General features: G+C 46.6%; 1 protein-coding gene across 3 annotated transcripts in view; it reads left to right on the top strand.

The window, feature by feature from the left end:
- LOC1276249 (protein grainyhead) overlaps positions 1-16937 on the top strand; it is a 191275-nt gene that overhangs the window by 26558 nt on the left and 147780 nt on the right. For all 3 annotated transcript variants that reach the window (XM_061649475.1, XM_061649476.1, XM_061649474.1), the window contains exons 2-3: positions 10670-11121; positions 12189-13946. In XM_061649475.1, coding sequence (XP_061505459.1) covers positions 12370-13946 — 1577 coding nt within the window. In that variant the 5' untranslated portion in view covers positions 10670-11121; positions 12189-12369. The remainder of the gene's footprint in view (positions 1-10669; positions 11122-12188; positions 13947-16937) is intronic.

Below are 16937 nucleotides of genomic sequence, written 5' to 3'. Positions count from 1 at the left end.
CGTGGTTGCTAAGCTTTTGCGTACGAGCAAGCGAGCGAGCGAGCGCGCGCGCCCTCTTGCGTACGACGCGCAGTTTGGTTGCAGTTTTTAAGCAGAACCCGGCGAACGGGTTTTTGTCGCTGTTGCGCTTGTTAGATGGGAACAGGTTGACGTTCTTGCCTGTTTGGGATGCAGGGTGACGTTTGGTGTTTGTGCGCGTACACTACTGACCGGTGTCGCCATCTAGTGGGATTCTCTTGACGGTGAAGCAGCTGACCAGCTGAACCAACAATCCAGTCCGTTTCACCGGTTTGGGTGCGATTGTTTTGGTACAAAACCTGCCAAACGGGCATGTGGCAAACGGTCGATCCGGTCGAGTGGTCGCGCGCCGGGATGCGTCCGACCACGGTGCGTACTGACCGGATCCGGTCGACCGCGATGAACCGGCTTTTGTTTGGGGCGCGACTTTACTTTCTTTACCTCGGCTAACCCGTACGTGGCGGGGATGTTGGAGTCGATTTGAACCGGGGCCCTTGAACTGGCTGGCCCCATTGGATGTCGACCGGTCCCACGAAGTTCACACCGCCCGTGTGAGTGTGTGTTGGTGTATGGTTCAGGCGGAGCGGTGTGCCCTCCGTCGGAAACCTGTTTTATTCCGCCCCATCCTTACAGGCCGTGTTTGGTAGATGAGATGGACAACGGATTGGCGGGTGGCGGGTTTGTTTTGTCTGGTCATGGTGGCGAATAAGAGGAGGGGGGGGGGATGGTAGGGGTGGTTTAGTTTGGGCATTACAGTGCGCCAAGTGGCGCTGATCGGGTTTGTAAAGAAAACTGTTTGATTGTTTTCACCGCGCATGCCGCTGAGTGTGTTTGTGTGCAGTGTCTAGTAGGTGTGTTGTTCCGGTTTGGTGTCCGGAATTGCCAGACGGTGACTTACGTTTATTTTACTGTTACAGCCGTACAGGCGTGCGCTAAACGTGAGCTTGCTGGCGGTGCGAAGGTTAAGTGTCAGAAGTCCGAAGTGACATCAGAAGTCACTTGGCAATGTCACTTAGGTAGGAGCTATTAATGAGAGTGTGGGTTAATTCGTAAATGCTACACCTAGAGTCTTGTTTGATTTGATCTTTGATAAAAATAATTATTACTACTTTTCAGATTTAATTTTAAAGTTTAAAAACTTCATTCATCATTAAAATATAAATTTTCTTAATTCAATACTTCCATTCATCGTTTTTGTATTTTTTGCCATACCAACATTGTACTTTTTTACGATATTATGACAAACCCATACCGATTTGTATCTCGATTGGACTTTGCCAAACTTTATCATCCTTCACATGCCACAATGATAATATATTGCACAGTGTGGCTGTCAGATTGGACATTGCATCCCTGCCTTTCTACCGTTTCTTGAATTGATTTTTAAAAGTGATCATAAATTTCTCGACTCATAAAAACCGATCCCCAAACTCGGAGAACGAAAGCTCCAACGTAACAAAGACGCAAGCAGCAGCAGCAGCAGCAGCAGCAAAAAAAGAATAATAATTGAAAACTAATCTGAAATCGAGACCCAATGCGCCCTGGTTCTCCCGACCGTTGCAGAAAGCGGCACGACCGCACACTTCGGAAGCCCAACAGGTTGCGATGCATCGGTGAACCGCAGTCCCGCCGCCGATGCTATCGATTACCCGCTTCGAAGTGCAGCCCCAACGGTCGCGGCCAGTGGCAGCAGTGCAATTCGATCGCCGAAGGTGTATTTCGAGGATTCTGCTGCAAACCGCGTCAGCCCGGAGGTGGCTTTAACCCCCTGCTGCCCCCTGTGTGTGGTCATACGGCGAGGGCGAGGACGTTCATCGGCATCGATCGGTGGCGAGCTAATTAGCCGTGGAAGTCGTTGAGCTGCTGCTGCTACTCTTGCTGGTAGCGTCGGGGAGTAGGAATAAGAAACAAAAAAAGGAAAAATAAATGCACCCCCTTGAGATCGAGAAAGGATCATTGTTTCCTTGGAAACGCGATCGTTTCGGTGGAGGACATGTTGCGGTTTTGGTGCCGATCGGTTCGTTGCCAGTTGTCATGGGAAGGGTGGGTGGCATTGTGTTTTGTTCTTATTTGGTAGATCAATTTTTGTGGCAATTCTCATATCGTGGGTGGAATGCCTGTTTGCTTGGTTATGTTGCTTTTAAATCAATAAAAAAGAATAGTAAATTAAAATTGATTTACCATTCTGGACATTTATTGGACACTTATCATGCTTTTGTCCTCATCAGCAAAAAAGGGAACGGTGTTAGGCACAGCACTCCCTACTTAACCTGTCCTAGTCATGATCGATAAAAATAGCGTTATTAATTCACCCCATTTGCATCGCTCAGCACAAAAACGGTACGCAAATGGACACACAAGCACTGGCAGTGCTGTCCGATGACTACATTAATCATTTTTTTCGTATTGGCAGCTGATGATAGATTGCTCAATTGATGCATGTCCTATGGCTTGCGCTGAGATGGGGCACGATCACCGTCCAAGCTGGTGCATCTAAGCGCTCGACCAATTAATATTGGCCCGCTTTGTTGTTCGTGCCAGTGATATGAACCGCTATGAGCGGAGATTTTGCACGAATCCTGCTCCATCACCGCCGCCGGCTTGAAAGTGAGATGTGGTGATGGTGCGATCTTTTACATAACCTCCCAGTGTGCCAGCCAGCTTATATTGGCTTTGTATTGCAAACTAATTGAAACTCAGGGGCGCTGGCAAGTGGTGCGGGTAATTGTTTTACATCGCTAATTACACAGTTCCCAACCGCGGCGGTTTATCGTGTCCCGCGCTGTGTACTTTATGAGGGAGCGGAATGTCTGAAAATCATACAGAATACGTGGAATTAGAATTGCGCCCGTTGTTATAATGTGCGGGCGGTGGGGGATTTCTGATGGGAGTGGCGACAGTTTTCGCGTTCTAATACCCTGACGCGGTGTAAAAGTAAACGCAAGGCATGGTTGCAGGTAGTGACAAGGAACCCCCCCGCCCAACCGATTCGCCATTAGTTATCAGTGCATGCGGCGTCGTTTCTCTCTCTCTCTCTTTCTCTCTGTTGAGAACACGGGGTAAATGTGTTTTTGCTACCGAGCTACGGCGGAAATCATTCGTTCGTTTGGACGGAAGGGTTAATTTAATCGGAGTTGATTTATGCATCAGGTTGAAGGTATGCTGATTTCCTGTGTTGGTGTATACATTTTAGTTAATTGATAGCATGGCAACCAACCGTATTTGTTGGCAAAGTGGCGAGTTTTATGACAGGAATGGGATTCTTGTGTTTGATATTCATTTTTGACTTCATAAATTCATAAAGCGAATAGAGGGAATTTGTCGTACTGATGGCCAATTGAATGAGCTTTAGTACAGGTTTTACTGTTTAGCTCCTCCTTAGTAATTAAACAAGTTAAAGTTTCAATGTTCGGTAAGCTCCGTGCTTGTTTAGTAAAAAGAATTTTCACATTTTTGTCATATTTCTAAAGCGCATATCAACTTCGTGTAAAACCATTTTGGCTTCTGAAATTTGCAAGACCTTTTTGTTATCTTTTTTAAGTGATCTATGATAACAGTCAGTAATGCATGTTAGCGATCTTGTTTAGTTCAGGCTCATCTTAACCAGCACTGGATTCTCTATGTGTGGTTTCGGCTTCTAGAGTCATATGCCTATTACAGTGAAATCTCTCTGAGATGTAGTCTCTTCAAGGTGAATTGTTTCTTTAAGGTAGACATTTTGACGATCCCGTCATATTCCATTCATTTTACGTCTCTTCCAGATTAATGTCTTCCTAAGGTCTTCCTTAATGTATATATCTTTTGGATCTGATATCACAGTTACAACCTTAAAACATTATTTTTGTATTTTGAATAGATTTTTGGTATTTGATTGATTAGCTTTCGCGTTTTGTCTTACCACTGTGCTCTAAATCTTTCTTCTGTGATGTTTGTTTGTTCTTCTCTTTGTTTTGCAAATTTCTTGTAGGATAGAACTGAATTTCAAATTTAAATATTGATCAATACATGCCTGTATGGGAAAATGAGAATTAAAGTTGTAGTGCAATATTTAGTGCATTAATCCCAGCGATTACGAATGAACAATCTATAAGGCAATCGAGAACCAGCAAAGCATTGAAAATAATTCAATGTTGTATGTGTATATAATTCTTGCGCTAAGAAGAAGCAATGATGAAAAACAACACTTTGTTCGTGTTCGAATTCTTTACCATGTACGCATTGACAGACTTTTCCGTGTGAAATCGTATGATCGTTTGACCGAAAAACACAAACATATTCCATACACGGTGCACCGGCCGCGGCTGTAAGAGACGTGTAGTGTGGTGTGGTGTAGGTTGTATTTGTAATTGAAAGATTACCGCTGGAAGATAGCGCTTGCAAACGGTGTTCCACCAGCTCGTTCACCATTGCACCTTGTAACCTGCAAGGAACCTCAATTTAAGCGATCCAAAGTGGTGGGGATAATGCTGTATATGTTTTTGATAAAATTATGAAAAAAGAAACACCCAACCACGATCGAATCGTGGAGCACGAGTACCATGCCGTACGTAACAGACACTTTCGATACAAAACAGTGTGTGTGTATGTGTTTGATCGAACACTCCCGTTGTTGTAGCATCTCTAATTGTTGCAGGAAGATAAAGCCCTGGGCCGGGGAAAGGGCTTCACTGTACACCGCGTACAGCGCACCAGGGTGTTGAGATGATGGGTCACCGAGGTCGCGCCGGGTGAAGGCGAAGGCGAAACATGGTTGTTCACTTTATAGCTCCGCCGAAGTAGTTTGATTGAGTTAAGAGCTTTCGCAATCGTCTTTGGCAACTTGTTTGATACATGGGGCAGTGGTGGCGGCGGCGGAGGCGCGGATAGTAATGTTTGCGGGGATCATCGAGTTGTTCGTTCACTTTGCGATTGCGCTGGCTGGCACTGGGTAGCGGTACTGTTAGGTTGCATCGCCTGCATGACAGCTGCAGCGAGCGCAAACCTCCACTTCACCCCACCTGGCAGCTGGTCTAGCCCCCGAAACGGTTTGCGGAGGTTTGGAAATATCGCAAAGCGGCACAAACAGGCCCGTACAGGCGTACAGGCTTGACAAACTCATAGCCCGGGGCAAGGCAACATCGTTATCCGGGTGCGGGATTATGCGGGATTAGAGGGCTACAAACTTGCTTGATTTATTTCCCATTGCATACCAAAAATGCATTCGTTTTCGTAGCAGGGAGATTGAGTATGTGTGCCGTGAGGAGGGGGAGTCATATGTGCCGTGATGCGGAGTGTCGGTATGGCGTATGGTGCAGTCAAGCCGTAACAAGATAAAACAATTTCCAATGGTTTGCAAAGTAAACAGACAGCGCTCGTTGCCATCGTTTGGTACAAATACAACAAGTCGGAATGTTGAAGTTGAAAGAACCAACCAAGAAACACAAAGAAGTACTTTTTTAATAGTTTACACGATAAAGAGATGTGTTGAGAATATTGGAGTTGGGTTTAGGTGAAAAATAAGAATCGTTCTATCAACATAGCTAGAGCCTAAAATAGCCAGATTTAACTCATGTTTATTAATCGACATTTGTTTCTGTAAATATGTATTACAATAGATACTTATGATTGTTTTTTTCTATGTTGAAACCTTTTAATACATCAAATGTACATCATGAGACAAATTACGATTGTTAAAATCGTGATTTTGTACTACTTGAAGCACCTTCAACTTCAATTTGCCGCAATATGATTGCAATATGGCGATCAGGTTTCTGTGCCTGCTGTACGTCGTGCTGAAATGCATCCATTTTCTTAAATTAAAACACAGAGTGAGATAGACAATATTGCGACAAAAAAGGCGTTTGCGATAATTCGCACGAGTCCATAACTTTGCTCGTAACACGCCCGCGATTGACATCGATCTAGTAAGCGGCAATGCAAAAAATCCCGAACCGATCATAAATATGTCCCAGCGGGATCCCGCTCATACTTTGTTGCACCCGAAGAGCGGGAGGAGGAGTGTGTTTCGAAAGCATTGTATTGGTGGTTTCATTTAAACAATATTTTTCAACTATTGTTTAAAAAAATGGGAAAAACAACTAACCGGTTATGAAACGATGTGTACAATTTTTACATTAACTTTATTTTTCTTCCATTTTCATTCATGATCCTTCATTGTATGTTTTTTTACACCACTTTTTAACTGTTTCATAACCAAACGACGACACACACACACAGGCTCTGCGGGGGCTTGTTTGCGAATTAATTTTAATTAACGCGACCGGTACGGCGATCCGAACGACGGGCATGTCGCTTGCGCCTTACCACGCGAGTGCAGCATAAAAATCAATTTGACAGCTTCATTCGGTGGATTATCGTCGGCGTGTGTGTATGCGCGCACACGAGCAGAGATTTAGGAGAACGCCCAACCAACAACACATGCTCATTTCGATCCCGCGTGCACCAACGAAACCTGTACGATATGTGGAGGACGATAATTTCTCTCGGGTAAAAGTGGCAACGATTCGGTCCAAGAACAACAAACAGCGAGGTTCGTTAAGAGGACAAGAAGTGTAACACTTTTGTTAAAAAATTTACACCACAATACGGTACGGTACGTACTGTGGGAGATGAAAAATAATTTAACAAACCCTTCTCCTTTGCGTGCCCACCCAGTCCTTCCTTGTCCAGTCGCAGTCTAGTAGCGTGCGTGGGCTTATAAACGGTGCCTCAAATGTCATACGGCGCAAAAATAAGCCGGTGGAACGGCTTCCCCTTAGCACAAAGAAGAAACAGGGCGACAACGGGCGGAAGGTGGGAAAAATTGGGACCAATTTGGGACGAAGGCGGATAGCGATCAGCGATTTGCACCGATCGTGATCGCGATCTCGCGCTTAAATGTCTTTGCGCGCGTGGGTGGATTGAAAAATTACTACCCTTTACGTTCGCCGGCACGAAACGGGACGGAAGGTGATTATTGTCATTTCGGATGATTGGCAAAAGGGTGCCCGCAGGGTGGGTGGATGACATGGGAAGGTGGGGGCAGCGGCTTGTTGCTCTCTGTCTTTCTCTCTCACTGGTTTTCGTCAATCAGGACGAACACCTTGTCGAACCCTCTGTACAGCATGGTACACTCAGGGAGGGGTACCTTACTATGGCGCGTTTGGGGTCACCCGGCGGCGTTCGACTGTTGTCGGGGAGTCACGGGGAGTCCCATGCAAGGTTGTTTCGTTCGATAAATTTATGGGCTCACAGCATCCCAAAATGGACGACAAAGAAATACACTCATGTGTGTGTGTGGTGGTGGGAATGGAGCAGGTAAAAGGTGCAGCGTTTGGGGAGAATTTACGGCGCAAATGGCGTACCCATTAAATCGTACCCATTTCCGCCAGCTGCCAAACGCTCCACGCGCGGTGCGCGATCAAATTCAGCCAATTTTTGTCGCATGTCGCGCACCGTCGCGGACGTTTTGCGCGGAAATGAGCTGCGCCATTCTCGCGCGTGCTGCTGTCACCCCGGCGCACCGGCAGCGCCCGGTGAAGTGTGGTGCTGGCAGAAAGTCAATAAATTGTTGGCGGTGGGGCGTGCGTTTCTTTCGTGTTGCTGCACTGTAGCATGTGCGCGGGACATTTGCGTTGCAAACAGTTGACCGATTTAAAAAAAATGTTGTAAATGATAATTATGTATGAGAGTTTATGAGGCGCGAGGCGTTTAGTTGCATGTGATGATGGAATTTGTTAATTTAATTGTGCACTGAAAAACTCAACACAAATTTTACTGTTCAAACACTTGATATGTTCCATATGGATCACTACAAAAAAAAAGATTTTTAATATTTTTTTTATTTTTTTATTCAGGAGTAACGGCCCGAAAAGGCCGTATTGCTTAAAGATTTTTAAAATAAATTACCTTTAATTTTTATATCAAATAGTAACGATTTTTTTAGGGATTTCTTTGTTATTTGATACATTAATAATGTTCTTTTTATGTGTTGTTTTATCTTTTCAACGAAAGCCATTGTGATGTGTTGTAACGTTGTACAGTTTTTGTAGACATCAATTTGTTTCATGTTATTTTTATAAAGTTTTTTAAACTTCCAGACAGTTTCCACTGTGTTTTGTTATCTTGAACATTTCTTTTCTGTTACTTCCACCTTCTCCATCAAATGTTTGCCTGCTGTGGGCAACAATCAAATTTGTCGTTAGCCGTTGAATTCTTTCTCCACCTTTGGTCTGCTTTACTCCTTTTAACGAACGCCATCCGTACGTTCGCTACACGAGTATCACGTTACAAACCACGACCATGTACCGTGTTTGAAGCAATGTTAGCTTTCGCGCAGACGTACCACTTTCCTGCCGGCCCTGCAGGTGGGTATCGATGCGTCGTTAGTGCCCATGTTGGGTGACACGTATTTGCCGACGCGCAGGGCAGCGTGTGCTTGCTTTGTGCACACCACGAACCTTCCAGGACTAACCGCAAACGACGAAAGGATTATTTTTCGACCCCTGACCCTGTTTGGTGTTGTGGTTTGGGGAAAGGTATGTTTAGCATGAGAGATGCTTCACGCGTTTGGGTCGCAAAAGGGAAGAGATTTAGTTTAAGTAAAATTAATTACCGCTTTGATCGATGATCTCCTTTAGCAGGTGTTTTGTGCGCGTCCGTGTGCGTTGGCACGGCGCTGTTAGATACCAGCGTTCGGTTTCCATTTTCAAACATTCTTCCTCGCAGTTTTGCGTGCCGATCCTGCAGTACGAGGTATTTTGGTATTTTGGTATGACGCTGATCGATGGTGTACGACGCTTAGCTGGTGCACATATTATGCACACGGAACCGAGGGTTGTTTAAGCTGCTTATTGGGAAGAGGACGGTGCGATGCGGGGCAGAATTTATGGCAAACATAGCATTTCGGTTGCATTAACCTTTTGCGCGTCTCGTGCTTACCAGCGCGAACGTGATCGTGCGCTTGTTTATAGATCATATTTTAGCGGATTTCGTTTCAGAAAAAATCACATTCCCCAAAAGGTCCACGAGAAGTGTTTTTAGCGTGTAAGCTGCCAATTCACTACTTTCTGCGTTCTGCCGGTGTCGTGTTACCTTTGCCGAAATTATGTGTTACCTAAAAGTATAATTGTTAATTACTTCCTTTTTGCGAGCACTAATGTCACCCTTAGGAGGCCTATTGGACGGGACAGCAACAACGATCGGAAACGATTTTTCACCTGTCAAAACCGTTCACATCACATTCGAACGGTCGTGATCGTGACGCGCTTTTTACGGGTCGCAGACGCTGGCCGAAGATTATTGCATGAGTGAAACGTTGTGCAATAAGTAGGGGCACAATTTGGTTGGGTCCGATGTTCAGCATCGCCCTGATCATCGTGCCCGACCTTTTGCCGGCTGCGCTGCGTGCAACCTGCCGAACGAAAGCCATGTGCCCTCCGAAATCTCTTCACGCCCTGAGGGCTCCGGGTTGGCGAACCCGAGTGTGTGTGTTCGTGCTGAGGTCATATTAATGTCTCTCATTAAGATTATTGTCTTCTTGACGGAGCCGACGCGCCCAGGACGGACCGGTGCGTTCGTTTCATGTCATTTCGTTGAAGTCTTTCGTGGGTACAACACGGGGAGGAACGAATCTATTTGGGCCGAAATTGGACAGTATTTTTTTCTTCCACGACCTCATGGCATCTTTTGCAAACGATTGGTTTTGTCTTTTTCGTACCTCGGCTCGGCTCGCTGAACTAGGGTCTGTTTTCCAACATTTTCTTTCTTTAAGAGGTAACCGTTGCGGGCAGTTGCTTCTCTTTCTCGCCGGTACGGATTCGCCCATCCGACGCGCTCGCTTCCCTTTCGCACAGCGGACAAGTGTTTCGACCCCCGGCAAATCGAGGTGAAGTCGAAGATAAGTGTATTGATTGGCACCTGTGACAGGCCGCGTGGAAAGAAGCGTAAATTTTCTCTTTTCACTCGCTGATCTCTTCTCGGCGATCGTTTTCGATCGCGACAACGCACCGTCGCGCCGTCGGTTGGGCCGTCTGCCCTCGGGCCATTCCAGTCGATTGGAGTGGTCCCTATTGTGGTCGTTGTGTTGGTCGTGTTGGTTGGCCGAACCATGTGCCGAATAGGTTCCTGCCGGGTACGGCGGGCGGGCGCCTAATGGGGTCAAGCCATTTGGGGGCGACCTCCTCCCAGCGTACGTTCGGCTCGCTTGGTGGCCGTTAGAGTTCATCCGAAGGCAAAGGGTGGTGGCTCCTTTGTCTCCATAATGATCCTTGTGGCAACAATGCACATTATCGCCGGGGGTATACATTTTAGAGTTTTATTTTGGTGTTAAAGTGTATTATTGAGGATTCGTGGAAGTATGTTGTTTTAATGATTGTTATTACAGTTTCCTGCAATATTTTTTTTAATGCGAAAACATAGCCGCACAGGTTGTGAATTTCAGACATAGTGTAGTAGACATGCGATGGATAGATTCACTCTGTAGGTTGACTGTAAGATTTAGGGCACTTTATCATTAAAAATACTACACGCATCTCTATACTGCCTTACAGAAAAGGTTTTGGTAATCCTTTATATTTTATTTCCATTTTTTTAACTTTTATCAGCTAACGGAACCCTTCGATCAATTAAGCGAGCAGTACCATTAATGTGAAGTTCTTTTTTCTCGTTTCAGATTCAACTACACAACGAAATGCCATAACAATTGAAGCTTCAGCAACCGATGAAGCATCAACGGAGCGGTTAAGTGCAAAGACAATCAGAACCATGTGATCGACAGTATCTTACACAAACACCAATCACGCAACGTCTTCCGTCCAGTGCGTCAGTGATTAAAATTCTGTGAATTATCGTGAAACGAGCGTAGAATTTTCCCGTACCACATCGAATCTCTGTCTTCCGTCCAAGCACAGCAAGTAGCAACCAGCGAACCCACCTCTATGTAGCACAGATCAGTTCAAACACACTCAAGCATTGTGCCATAGCGACATCGATATCGTGACGTAAATTAGCTGAAGCTGGAGTGAAACACGGCTTCCAAGCGTCATCGTACAAATTTGCAACTGTGTCTCATTTTTAATGTTAAACTGATGAAAAGTAAAGGAAACGAGGATCACTTCCATTGCCGTAAGTATCGCAAGCAGTTGCTTAAATATTTCCATCCCAAAAACTAACAACTTATTCCGTCTCCTTATCGTTCGATGAATGTTTTGCTACAAATTGATCGGAATGTAAGTGTCCAAATGAAGTGGAGTCCCCGCCCCGGTTTGATTCGCTTTATATCGCACACCCATCCGTGCAAATAGTCTTAACAATGGTGGAAATATCCGAACAATCACCATTATTTATTGCGCACCGCGTCGAAGGTGTGCCCGTAATCCTTTCGACCTGTGCTCACGGGTTAGGATCGATTGCCCAGAAGGGTCTCCCCGTGCATTCCGAAAGGGCCGAACGCGCGTCCAGCAATCCAAATGACACTGGATCGGACCAAGCTCGTAAATCATATGCCTGAACCGATAGAGACGGTTTGCATGAGCCGAGGGCAAAGTGAGATATTTATTTCTCAGTCTAACCTTCCGCCGCTCGCGGTAGCCCAGCGCGGCTCCTGCGGTGCCGTTTCCGCTCCACAGTCGTTGATTTGCAAATCGCGATTAAAGCTCCGTTACATGCACGGAAACTTCCACAGCGCGTACCAGGTAGCGTTGAGAATGATAACAAAATTTATTGGTTCTGCATACCGTGGACACAATTCGGGGGAGGGAACACAGACTTGTGGAATGAGGTCAGAAGGGTAAGATCGAGAAAAAAAGAGAGAGGGAAGCAGCTGGCAGCATGTCTACAGTCGTATCTTTTTAACCACCTTCAAATCCTATAATCCGTTTTTTCCCTAGGTTCGTCGCTTGAGCAATTAATTTTTCATATGCGAAAATGAAAAACCCTTCCCCTTGTTTGAGATGGTGGTGGTGGTGTGTTTGTGTGTATCGTTATGGGTACGCTTGGTGAGTGTGAAGCAATAAATCTTCCGCCCCATTCGATTGGTGCCGTTTGTATGATAAGATCAGAACAAAATATCCAATGACGGCGGTGGCTCACCGTGCACGGAACGTGCAAATGAACGCGTCTAACACGACACAGCAGTACCTAGACGCTGACTAATTTATACTTTCTTTCGTTTGTATTCGATCTTTTTGTAGTGTGAACATGACCTGCTGGTGATTCGCCAGTGTGCGTGACAACGAACTCTGTGCCAATACGAACGTCGGCAGTGCAAATTCAAGATATTTTGTAAGAGAACGAGAACGGGAGTGCCAAAAAAAACGAGCACTCACGCTAAAGAAGTGCAATAGAAAAAGAGGAAAGAAAGTGTGAAACACCATGTCTGCATCGCCTGAAATGCACCATCAGCACCAGCAGCTGCAGCAGGAAGCGAACGCACCGCTGGAGATGAAATCGAACAGTGCGGAAGGAACGCCTCCACCCGAGCTGGCCACGATGACGACCGTGAGTGTGCTGGATCTGCACAAAGATTATAATGGTGGTGGAGGTGGTGGTGGTGGTGGTACTGCTGAAAGTGGAGCTACGGCTGGTGCAGTCACGTCACCACACATCGTCCACGAAGGTGCCACCGATATGAGCCTGCCGGACGATGGCACAACGGAGAAGGTGTACGATAAGGATACGAACACTGTCTACGTGTACACCACTGCTGCCGGTGTTGCCGGGCATAAGCTGGTGGTGAATCCACATCATCATCAGCTCACCACGATCGTACACGGTGGGCAGCAGCAGCAGCAACAACAGCAGCAGCAGCAGCAGCAGCAACAAATGGCTTCTCCTGATCAACTGCACCCAAGTGAACATCATGCAGTTGCCGAACAGAATCTGCTCCACGCTCGGCTGATCCAGCAACAGCAACAGGCAGCTGAAGAACAGCAACAGCAGCAACAGCAGCAACAACAGCACTTGCAGCGAATGTCTCCGGGAGATCCGCATCAGCAGCATCACCAGCAGCATTCGCAAGTCCACCCGGACGATAGCGGCATCATCGATGGGCATCGTTTGCTGCCGGCAACTATCAACGGTACCGATGCGAGCGATCCGCAGCAGCATCAGCAGCAGCAGCACCATCATCTCGGTAGACTATCGCCCGAGGATCAGCAACAGCAGCAAGCGCATCAGCAGGGTGGTGTTAGACTGCTCGAGGACAGCCACATTCAGCGGCTGCTGGGCAATCAGGAAATAATCAGCCGCGACATCATCAACGGGGAGCATCACATCATCACGCGCAACGAAAACGGTGAGACAATCCTGACTCGCATTGCCATCTCCACCGCTGACCAGCTGCTAAACCGAATGGACAATGGCATCATCTACACGACGACCGGGGGTTCGACCGGCGTGATTGGTGCTGGACCGCAGGAACAGCTTCCCACCACGGTGCTGCAGTACGAGAAGGACGTGGAGGACAAACATCAGCCCCAGCAGCAGCAGCAGCAGCACCATGGTCATGCGCACGCCGCCCATCAGCCGCAGACAATCTACGCAACGGCTGGCGCTGCACCGGATCAAACCGGGCAAACGAAGCAGATCGTGTATGCGCTCGGCGGAGGAGAGCCCAAGAACGTGATCTACGGTGATCCCAAGGCGGCAATGCCACACTTTGAAGCGGTGTCGGGAGCCGGTAGCGGTGCCGGCAGCGGTGGGCCCGGTTCGGTTGAGGAAGAGAAGCCCCAGATCGACTACGTGTACAACGAGGGTAACAAAACGGTCATCTATACCGACCAGAAGGGGCTGGAAAGCTTGTACGCGAACAACGAGCTCGGCCTGATGGACGGTACGCAGATCGTGGTGCAGAGCAATCTGTACACGCAGCAGCAAGGCCCGGACGGTACGACGGTGTACGTTGTGTCGTCGGACATGAACCCGGAGGACATCAATGGACTGCAGCAAAGGTGAGTGGCCATTCAAAATTTATCAAATTGGTATCTAATTGGTTGACTACAATACATTTCAAGCTTTGTCATGATTGCGTTGAATAACCTAAAAATGTAAATACAATTGCATACCTTCAGGCGTTTAGTCAACACCAGCTTGGGGACTTGTTTGACTATTTCTACATAACTCATGTTGGTTCAATAATTAGATTCAAAAGGTGTATAAGAGAAGCAACATTGATTTTATCACTTTTAGTTACGGTTTGACGTACTATTCTGTCATCATTATTATCATGTAGTTCGTTAAGCGTTCGAGCTAAATCGTCAAAGGATGCATCTGAATGTTCAGTATTCAATACTCAGGTATATAAAATCATGTATGCTTACCTACATTTGGATTTGATAGTGCATACAAACACATTTTTTTGAAGATCCGTTGCAAACAGTGATACAACTAAAAGACAAATAAGTCATTACTATTTCCTTAAACATGGCGTATGTAGCGATTTGAGCTTGTTGTGTTACGATGTTGTAGTTCTTCCCACACAATGCCGCACCCCATATAAGTCAACTGTAAGTCCACTTGTAGCCTGTGTGTCTTAATTGACTGAATATGTATACCTAACCATCTCCCATTTACCGACGCGATTGTAACAACCATCAATTACACATTTTAATGAACATCTGTTGCGTCTGTTTGTTTGTATCAATCGTAAAGACGCAGTGAAGGCGCTTAAGGAAGAAGAAGACAAAAACAGAGTACACAGAGTGCAGCATATTTCCCAACGATCTCGTTGCCGATAAAACTTTACCCATCGATTCGATATTTATGTCATTAAGAGTTAATTGGAAATGTACAACCGCGCCACCAGACTAAAAACGGGAGCACTTGTGCGGATCACTTGCAGAGCTAGGAAATACGAACGAGCGAAAAAAAACCTTCCCTGGCCCTATTTCTTATCTGGTCCATTTGATTGATTGTGAATTCATGATCAATTTCTCAAGAACAAAACCCAGACGCACTGGGAGCAGATTTTTTCCCCTCTTTCCCCTGTTAGTTGCTCTTGTTGCAATGGTATATCCAAAGAATGGGAAGAAGAGTGTCTGTGTATACAGCAAAAGTGCAAAAAAAAAAACAAAAAAAAAATGAGGGAATTGTGCTTTGAGGCACAGACGAAGGCTGGTGAAGGTCTGTGGCAATAAAATGACACCATCGGGTGGCGTGCAGAATGGGCGGGATGCCGCGCTACCGAAACCACAATTCACCATTTTCAGTCGGCCTCGGGTGCGGCCGTACAAGGCAGCATCGGCTGGCAGCCTCTCCAAGGATTCCTTCGCTCTTCCACCGACCCAACCGTCCCCGGTGTGAAAGCCATCCCCCCCCCCCCCTGCCCCGGTCTCGATGCGCCCTCGGGAACGAGCATCCTTTCGCGGCCAATTGTGGCTTCGGGGGATCTCTTGCAACGGTTGCACTGGGAAGGGATTCGAGTGTTTTTTTGTGTCTCGCCTCGCCAATGTTGTTTGTGTGAGTTTGTGTGTGTGTGCCTGTGCAGAACGAGGAGGAGTGATGCGGCAATGGGAGGGACACTCCCAAGCACATCCAACCACAGCTGCGCGCATCGGGCAAGCATTGACAACGAGATAATGATAATGACACAATCGCAAGACAATCGTTAACGATGTTATACATACATAAATTCCCGCATCGGTACACAATACTGGGGCATCGGCATGAGCTTGCGGGTATGTGCAAGGGCGGTGGTCTCATTACAAATTCATGCAACGTTTCTCGCATTTACAATCGTCAACGTTCTCATAATAACCGTGCGCTTGTGAATACTAATTCGATGGTAATTTAATTTCGAATAAATTTCGATAGCGATTCCGCGTCGTTGAAGTTGGCCTGTGGCTGGCGGTAGTGATGCTGCTGCTGTTGCTACTACTACACTTCCCAATCACCATTTGCAATACACGCTGCATTTGTGGTGCATTTTTTGTGCCCATGTCTGTGTGTGTGTGATTGCGTGCGAGACAGTGCTTCCGCTTTTTGCACGTGATATTTTTCATCGAATCATCAAATTGATTCACTTTGTGTGGTGGATGTGCATCTTGTTTTACCTTTTGTCATTTTTTATTTTTCCTCTTCTTCTTCTGCTTTTCGTTGATTTGTTCGAGTGCCTTAATTTATATGCCCTCGCTCGGTGAGGCCCCTCCCTTTGGCCCCCGCGGCCCGATTGCTGTGAGCTGAATTATTGTTTCCTCGCTTGATCGGACGTTGAAGTCTTTCTGCCTTTTTGCTGCTGCCGATGCTGCTGCATTCCTTGGACGTTTTCGCGCGGAAGCAGCCCGGCCACGGCTGCTGGTGATTTAATTTATGATCCGAAGGATGGTTCCAGGTCTTTCACGGCGAACGCTGAATCTGCGAACCAGCGGACAGATGGTGCGCAGTTGGACGGGTACATTTTTGCGAACCTCGCGCCCTTTTCCCAAGCCACCGGTGGGAGCGGGAATGAGCGTGGAATGACAGTTCTCCCGTCTGTCAAACTCTACCGACAGCCGCGAGTTTGATGAGCTCCATTGCGAAAGTGCCACGGCAAAGCGCGCGTGCATTGGATCTTGTAGCCCTCGCGCTCGTCAATGGGCGTGTTGTGTTTTGTGTACGTCATTGTGAAATCATGAATGTGTGCATTGCATTGTAATGCGCCTGTCGTTTGGTTGTTTTCTTTTTTGTTACTTCTCTCGCACGGGTTGCTCATTTTTGTTGCAGTGCGCTTGAGGAAGTGACAGGGATGACAACCCGAACACCACAATCACGTGGGGGAGAAATGTGTTTTGATGCATTTCGTCGATGATGGAATTGTTGCTGCAATCGCATTCGAATGGTAAAAGAGGTATTTTTTGTGTGTTTGCGTGTTATTTTCTCAGGAGCGAAACAAGGAATCATTACAAAATGTACAATTCGAAACGTATTTGCTATTTCTGGTAGGTGATGTTTGCTCTTTGTCTCAA

This window comes from Anopheles gambiae, chromosome 2 (genome assembly GCF_943734735.2).
Source record: "Anopheles gambiae chromosome 2, idAnoGambNW_F1_1, whole genome shotgun sequence".
NCBI classification, from domain to species: domain Eukaryota; kingdom Metazoa; phylum Arthropoda; class Insecta; order Diptera; family Culicidae; genus Anopheles; species Anopheles gambiae.
The sequence above is the reverse complement of the archived record's forward strand: the minus strand, read 5'-3'. Positions and strand labels throughout refer to the sequence as shown.